The sequence below is a fragment of the Genypterus blacodes genome, unplaced genomic scaffold (assembly GCF_046128005.1).
Source record: "Genypterus blacodes isolate CSIRO-AG114 ecotype Tasmania unplaced genomic scaffold, CSIRO-AGI_Gbla_v1 ptg000076l_1, whole genome shotgun sequence".
Classification (NCBI taxonomy): domain Eukaryota; kingdom Metazoa; phylum Chordata; class Actinopteri; order Ophidiiformes; family Ophidiidae; genus Genypterus; species Genypterus blacodes.
This window is the reverse complement of record NW_027466885.1, coordinates 4,140,001-4,148,049: the sequence shown is the minus strand read 5'-3', so window position 1 is coordinate 4,148,049 and position 8,049 is coordinate 4,140,001. Positions and strand designations below refer to the sequence as shown.

At 46.9% G+C, this 8,049-nt stretch overlaps 1 protein-coding gene across 1 annotated transcript in view; it reads right to left on the bottom strand.

The window, feature by feature from the left end:
- Nucleotides 1-206: 206 nt before the first annotated feature.
- Nucleotides 207-8,049, bottom strand: part of LOC143006840 (cadherin-12-like) — a 54,749-nt gene continuing 46,906 nt past the window's right edge. Inside the window, exons 9-11 of the mRNA XM_076158158.1 lie at nucleotides 4,842-4,959; nucleotides 3,104-3,355; nucleotides 207-718 (exon numbers count right to left, since the gene is read on the bottom strand). Of these exons, the coding sequence (XP_076014273.1) occupies nucleotides 207-718; nucleotides 3,104-3,355; nucleotides 4,842-4,959 (882 nt within the window). The remainder of the gene's footprint in view (nucleotides 719-3,103; nucleotides 3,356-4,841; nucleotides 4,960-8,049) is intronic.

Here is an 8,049-nt window from a genome sequence, read left to right as displayed (position 1 = left end):
ATTTATTTTCTCTTGTATTTTCACCTTCTGATTTTTTGTACAATTTTGGGACCGAACTTGGTAAAGTACCTATGAAAGAGGAAATGGTGAGGTATAGAAACAAAGAATGGAAAAAGGAGGAAAATGAGAAGAAGATGCTAAAACGTCAGTGTGGTCAACCAAAGATGACATTGTTACACATTTGTTCTTTCAGTCTGTGAATAACATCAATGTGTGTTCTCCGTAGTCGTCGAGTCAGAATGCGTCTCCGACTGCTCGCCAAAAATCCCCGCCAGCGTCTTAAAGCGCGGCCCCCAGTTAGTGAGGTAATCGTAGTCCTCCTCGATCTCTATGACCAGGGACTCGATGGAGCTGAGCGACTCCGCCACGGAGCCCTCGCCCTCGTAGGCGTAGGTCGCCAGCGAGTCGTAGGGAGGCGCCGAATTGTCCGTGTCGTACTCTGTCAGACGCTGGCTGATGAAGTTGCGGATGTCGGCGTTGTCCTGGGATGCGGTGGGCTTGGGAGCCCTCTTCAACTCGGGCTTGACGTCCCTGCGGTACAGATTCTCTTTCACTACCTTTGGGTTGCGGAGCGTCCCCATGTCGAAGGCGTGCGTGTCCTCCTCCCCGCCGCCTTCGTCGTCGTAGTGGATCACATTATCTCGGATGTCCTCCTTGGAGGACATGAGCGTCTCCTTTTTCTTCTGTCGTCTCAAACCCACGTAGAGGACGACAATCACTGCAGGGGAGAGGAGAACAAACGCACGTTACCACTGGCACTGCTGTAATGAAGAGTATACATTAAGAAGTGGCAGCTTTGGAAGATCAGAGTCGGTCATTAAAGTCCAAACCCTGCTGGATACTCTGAATCGTCCTCCTGTGAAAACACCCAAACAAACAAGGAGATTTGCTTTTCATAGGTGAGTCAGGGGAAAGGTTTGGTCAAACGGTATCCCATTACACAGAAATGTCCTTATATGGGCATATGTACCCTGAAAAACATTGTATGAACTTTGAGTATTCGTTTAGGATTCAGGGTTCAGCCAATCACGATGGCCGCACCTCATGAATATTCATAAACTAGCCCCCAGCTCACACACATAAAGGAAATGTGTGCACTGTTGCCTCAGATCGAAGAAGGTCCCGAGTTTAAACCCCACACAGGCTCCGCCCCTTTTTGTGTGATCGTTCAAATTGTGTCCGTGGGGGGTTCATCCACCACCAAAAACACACACGTTTAATGCCTCTGCTCCTGTTTAATGCTCCTGCCTTTGCCCTTGACCAAGGCACTAAAGGCTGTGGGATTGGAATTAGTCCCCAGGCGTTGCACTGCGCTGGTATATTGAGGATGGACGGATGAAAACGCAGAAGGAAATGTTGATGAACTTGCACAATAAAGGGAATTTGACCCTTTATTGACTATTACCTCTCTCTCTCTTTCTCTTACTCTCACATTCTCTCTCTCTCTCTCTCTCTCTCTCTCTCTCTCGCTCTCCCTCTCATAATTGTGAGCAAGACAAATCAGCAAAAATTGTCGACTATGTTCCTAAAAATACAATATGCATCTTGGCATGAAGGTGACACAAAAATCCTTAAAAATGAAATAATTCATCAAATACATTCAGAGCCTAAGTAGGTCTCTTCCTCTTTGACTCATCCCTCTCTCTCTCTCTCTCGCTCTCTCTCTCTCTCACTCCCTCAATCTTCTTGGGTGCAGTGTTCCAGCTCCACCCAGTGGCGCCTAGCAGGTACTTCAACAACAAGCCTTCGCTGCAGGGCACACACACACTACACACAGCCTGTCCACATCACTCTAAAGTAGCAGCAGTGCAGATGAAAGCTTGGGTCTGTATTAGTTTACCTCATGTTCCTCCTCACGGGACATTCCAGGTCATCTTGACAATTCCGCCACGCAAATAAAAGAGGCTCATTGAAAATGTCCTGAATGCGAATTGTGCGTCTTTTGCGTCTACGGGGATGACGTTGACAGTTTGCCGTGGGCCTGGGAACACGTTGAGCTTCTCATCCTCAGCGTGTCATGCAGCTCTTCACTTCAGCAATCAACAGCGCCACTTTCGTGTTCCCCGCATGTACAAAACCGTGACACACACTTCAATATTACACGAGACGAGACACGATGAACAGCGGAGAGGCTCAAGGAAGACAGATTCTTCTCAGGCCGTGGACGTAGGCGAGTAAACACAGCGGAGTTCAAAAAGGTCAAAGCTGCCGTCGACCTCCGCTGTAAAACAGGAACTTCTTTAACAACTCCAGGAAATGATGCCGTAACCGCACATTTACTTCTCTCCATTATGCAGATAAGCCAGGACATTAATAGCGGAGAATTAAGGAGGAGTTTTACAACCTGTGACCTTGTGGGAAAAGTAAAACGCTGCGGACTGAGAAGCAGCCAGCGGCCAGGAAGAATGAATCCAGTTTATAGAGCTGATCAGCGTTCCCGCCTCTCCGTCTACAACGACTCACTGAATCACCCGATCCATAAGTGTCCCGTAATTAATCGCAGTCACGTCCTGGAGGGGTGCCAGTCCGACTCCGACTGGTCCTGGAGGTTTACGTTGACGCCTTTATTTCGGACACCAAGTCGATGCTGTCGCCGTAAAATAAACTCAGACTTCGGACGTCAAGGGGAAGAGCCGGGGGAAACTACAAGCTATTCATCATCTCAAGTAGTTAAGCTGCGGCCAAGCTACTCAAGCTCCACCAAAGCTCCTGAGAGCAGAAGACGTCATATCAAATCTATATTTAGTTTGCTTTCAGAAAGGCAAAACGAACAACAAATTGTGACAAAACGTTGGATTCATAGAATTTGCATCATCTCAATATCAAGGGGAGGAAGAAATGGTGCAGCTTTATGGACAACATTTCCCATAATGCTTAGCAAGGAGACTGGGAATAGAGATGCATGCTGGGATATGTTCTCAAGAGTTCAGTGTTTTGCTATTGTCGAACTTGACAAATAAGTAAGTTGCAGGAAACCTTACTATGTTTAGGAATGTAACTGCAAGTAGCTTTGTTACTTTCAGCAAGTAAAGAAGAAATCACACCAGTTCCCTGAAACCTTTGTGAGTAGCGACCACTATCATCTAAGGAAGGCGGGTCTCACCGAGCAGGATGACGATGCAGAGGAGGATGGCGATCAGGGCGCCGGTGCTGAGGCCCACGGGGAGGAAAATGGCCTCGGCGCTGCAGGAGAGCACGGAGCCGTCGGACTCGCAGCCGCACACCCGGATGGTCAGCGTGCCCGTGCTGCTCTTGGGCGGGTAGCCGTTGTCCTCGATCACCACGGGGAGAAGGTAGATCTCCTGCAAGCGCCGCCGGAAGCCGCTCCGCCTCGTCACGATCCCGGCCGTGTTATCTGGGAAGGAGACGGTAAAGAGGAATGAAGACGTGGGGCCGGGTGAAAGGTGGAGGCCCGAACTTAGCTTACAGAGCTACTAAACTCTACCGCCACAGGCCAAGGGAGAAGCTCTGAGCCGTGTTGAGCACTTTGACTTACAGGGGTAGAATTTGTTCTTGCCAAAAAAAGAGAGGAAATAAATATTCCCCTTAGTTTAACCTGACATCAATCAGGAAACACATCTGGAGCTGCGCGTCTCGGAAAGCATCAGAGAGATAAAACTTTCCGACAGCACGATAACTCTGAATGTTATGAAATCCAGCCCGAGTGTGATCGGAAACTCAAAAAAGACTCAAACGTCTCTTTATCTTATCAAAGGCAGCAATACACCTCAGCCTGTTACGTGGGATCAGTTTGGGGTGTGTTTTGATCTGCGTGCGCTGTAATCCCACGCAAACCTGCAGATTAAGGCCACCATGGCAACGAAACAAACAACAATAACACCTAAAATAATGCGTGCGGAGGGGAGGGAGGGGTGTGTGTGTGTGTGGAGAGGGCAGCCGGGGGTGCGTGCGAGGGCCGGTGAGCGGGATAGAGGCTGACAGCCGCGTATGAGGTGGAGGCAACATGTCGGCCCGGTCCTGCCCCGGCTCATCTGACCCCTGTCAAGCCCGGTTTGTTCCGGCACTTTCTCCTGACAGGAGGTCGAGGCGTTTTAGCACACCTTGCATGCTGCGGACAACTGCCATTAGGTTTGTTCACCCTCCCTCCCTCTCTTCTTCTTCTTCTTCTTCTTCTTCTTCTTCTTCTTCTTCTTCTTCTCTCTCTGTCTGTGCGTATCACATCTCCCTCTCTATCTGCTTGCCGGTGTGTCCGAATGGTAAAAACTGGATCAGCGGTTCGGACTAGACCCCTCCCTCCCCCCTCTCGCCCTTGTCGTTCCTCTCCCCAGCCCTCGTCCCCGCCACCGCCACGTCCCACTTTTCATTCGTCTCCGTCCCGGGGAGACTTCATAGGGCTTGCAGAGTGAAACGCAGCCTCTGTCCTTATCATGAGACAACACAGTTTGGTGTATAGTTGAGGTTTAATCGATTGACGACTCAAAGTCAATATTTCCAGCAGTAGATATTTGAGGCTGTTTGTTCCGGAACGTGTGCAACGTGTGGAAAGTATGGAACATATGGAACATATGGAACATTGGGACATTTCAGCTGCAGCAGCAGTCAGTGTTGAATGTTTGTGCCTCCTTCACATTCTGGACACACACATTTACAGACTCCACTCTAAAACCAGGCCGTGAAATTGTGAGATGGAGTTTCTTTTTCCTCCATAAATGAGAGAAAAAGCTCAGAAAGTCTCCCTTCCCACTTTATTTATGACTTATAGAAGGTTTCTGAATGTAAAATAGACTCTAAAAATCACTCTGTCCACACAGTGAAGCAATAGAATAGCTGCATAAGCTCTTGCACACATATTTCCAATTCTAAATATATATAAGTCTTACTTCCAAAGTCCCGGATGGTGAAGTTCTTGTTCTTCAGATCTTCTTTGGGCAGCTTGAAGGAGAACTGTTGTCCAGCAGGCGGCAAGTCTTGGTCCTTTGCACTGAACGCCTGGATCACCTAGAACAAAACACAGATAAATGTTTGTTTCATGTAACCACAGTTTGGGGTTTGGATCCCGTCGGTGTAGCAGATGTTGTTCCTCCATGTTTGTCCTCCAGCCCACTACGGTTTCTCGTCTCTGCCTTTTGTTTAAGTCACATTGTTGTCATTATGAAACACCGGAACAAACAGGTGCTTCCTCCCAAACACGTCTGCCTATTCAAAGCGAGCTTTTGTTCCGATGCGGTGTGGCGCTCCTCCAGGTCGGCGTGTTCTTCTCAAAATTCTTCAGCGTCAGTTGTCAGACGTGTGGGCGAGTTCTGACCCGACTACACACACGTCAGATCTGTCAGAGCTGAAAGGAAGGGAGTGCATTTCTCTTTGTGTACTTGAGGACACACTCGCTGAGCACTGGATGGATAAATTGTTGAAATGTCTGGATTACATCAACAGCAAAGTGTGATGGATTAAGTTTTGTTCAGAACTCCTGCGGCACGTCGTTCACGGGTCATGAACACACACGTGCCGTTTTAGATTGGACATGCAGTACATTACATCTGCTGTCAGGGCGCAGACGGGACTTCAAAGGAAGCTAGACGGACGCCAAACGCAATAAATCTGTTTAAAATGACACGAAAAAGGTGCAAACTTTGCTCGAAACTGAAACTATTGAGATGGATGCATGAAACCAAAACTCTTCTGTATGTAAATTGAACTAAAATCTACACTTTTGCCCAAAAAATGAGGATCCTTGAAGCTTTTCACTCATTCAAACATAATACATCAGAAGAAAGATTTGAATCGCGTAGTTTCTCCTTTTCTGTCTCTGTCAGTTCCTGAAAAGTGAAATTAAAACTTAACTCCTTGTTCTTGCGGCAGGTTAATAAATCGTTCGATATTAATTCATGCATTGTCAAATTTTACTTATCCGTCTTTTTATTATTTGCCTCATCTGTTTTATTCTGTTTGATAAATTCTGACTTTTATGCCTTTTCCTTTTAATTGCCTTGGAACTCTTTGTCTGTCATTTTTATGCCTCAGTGTCTGAACGCTGTCTCATAAATCAGTATGTCTCAATCTTTCTTAACTAAGCCGATGAGCTTAGACAGAGACAGACAGAGACAGACGGAGAGACATTCGCTCAGTCTGCCTTCAGCTCTTTGGATCTCTGTGTTGGATCCAATTGAAGAGATCATCTGCTCTACTCTCTGCTCTCTAGAGACCTTAGAAGTCTCGTCCCCAGCTCCTCCCTGGTGCTGGAGCAGCTAATCATCCCCTCCTCTACTTCCCTCAGCTCGCCTCCTCCCCTCTGTCATCTTTTCCTCCTTTATTCTCCTCCTTAAAACGCCCCTGCCAGGATCTAAACCCGACATCTGCGTGGTGCCGGCTCCCTCTGCTTCCTCAAAGCCATTGTTCTCTGCGCGCTAGACGACTAGAAGAATCACCTCTATCATATTTGCCCCTGGATGAGTGAGTGCTGCTTCTAATGATCGTCCTCAATGTGGATTCATCTTTAATCGATTGATTGCAGAGAAGACAAACATCCTGTCGCAAGTTACAAGGAATTCTTTTGTCTTGACAATAACGAGTTCTTCTGTATTACCAGTGGTAGATGTCGTTCTTGAGTATAAGTGGAGATCTTGCTCCAGTATGTGAGTAATAGTGATTTGGCAGCACTTTACGTAAGCACCAGAAGTATTTTGGGGGGTAATAACTGTACCTAAGTATTGAAATCTGTGGAAACCAGAGTAGGTCCCACTGTGTATTTCTGCAGTTACTCTTCTGTGTTTTCGTCTTATGATGGAGTAATCGCCTTCTTAGACAATTTGCCACTGAGATAAGAAGCAAATTCAGGGAGCAGCGCTGATCACCATCTGGCCCAGAAACACTGAAACCCTTAAATACAAACTGCTTCACTGCTGAAACGTCTAAATGTGAATCCAAGGTGGTGCTGCGGCCGCTCGCTACCTTACAAACCATCCAATTCAAGGCTTGCATGACTGCCACATGAATGCAACCTTGAGCTGAAAACACCACGCAAACAAAGAGAAGCGATGAAGCTGTTTGTACATCAGCATCATATTATGCGTGTCTCGCCTGTTCACTTACAGTCTTATTTACTATGATAAGATGAATGCCGAACACAGAAATGTGTTTTTCACATCAGAACAGATCAATGCAGCATTATAGAGAGTAAAGATGTGATCGTTTACGGGGAGCGGATGCAGAAAATATATATGATTTATGTCGATTGAACACCAAATCAGCCAAACATGAGGGTTGCAGTATGTTGTTTTTCGTTTCCCTCACTGTCTCACTGTTTGGGGTCCTGACCCACCCCTCTCCCCTATACACACACACACACACACACACACACACAGCTCCACACCCGCCTCGCAGATTAAACGGCGGCGCAGCGTGACACACTTCAGAACAAGCCGTGTGTATGTTTTTGGAGCAGATAATCATCACGGGGAGACTTGTGATCGAGACGAGCCGCAATTCTTTATCATCCAGCAGCTGCGCTCAACACCTGCTGGAGTCGTGCTGAGGACGCGGCTGGCGAGGGGGAGGGGGGGGAGGGGGAGGAGGAAGAGGAGGAGGAAGAGGAGCTTTGGCTGCTGAGTCTGAACCATTTCGACTCTGACTTGACTCCATTCAGCTGCGTATTTTAGTTAAAATGAGAGATTATGGTAAACTCGTGTGTAAATTATTCTGCCGTGGCGTCTTATTATGTTCAGGTTTGTCGTTTGTGCAATCTAATACAGAGAAATTCATTATCATCAATTAAAATGATCAGTCAGATGTCTAAATTCATAGATTTGGCGGGAATATCTTAATTAAATTCACTACTGATTGAATATTTTATGCAAACATGTATTTCAAAACAAAAATGAAGCAAACTTTGGCCACTATTATGAATATCGGGTCCAAATCAATGAGAAGCACACACACACACATACTCACACACACTCTTAAACACACAGCTACCAGCACGCCTACTCCCTTGAAACTTATCCCAGCATGCATCGCTCATTCGGGTCACCTCACTCACATTCATCACAGCCCTAAACTGGATCCCCCCCTGATGTTTCAACTTGTCGCAGA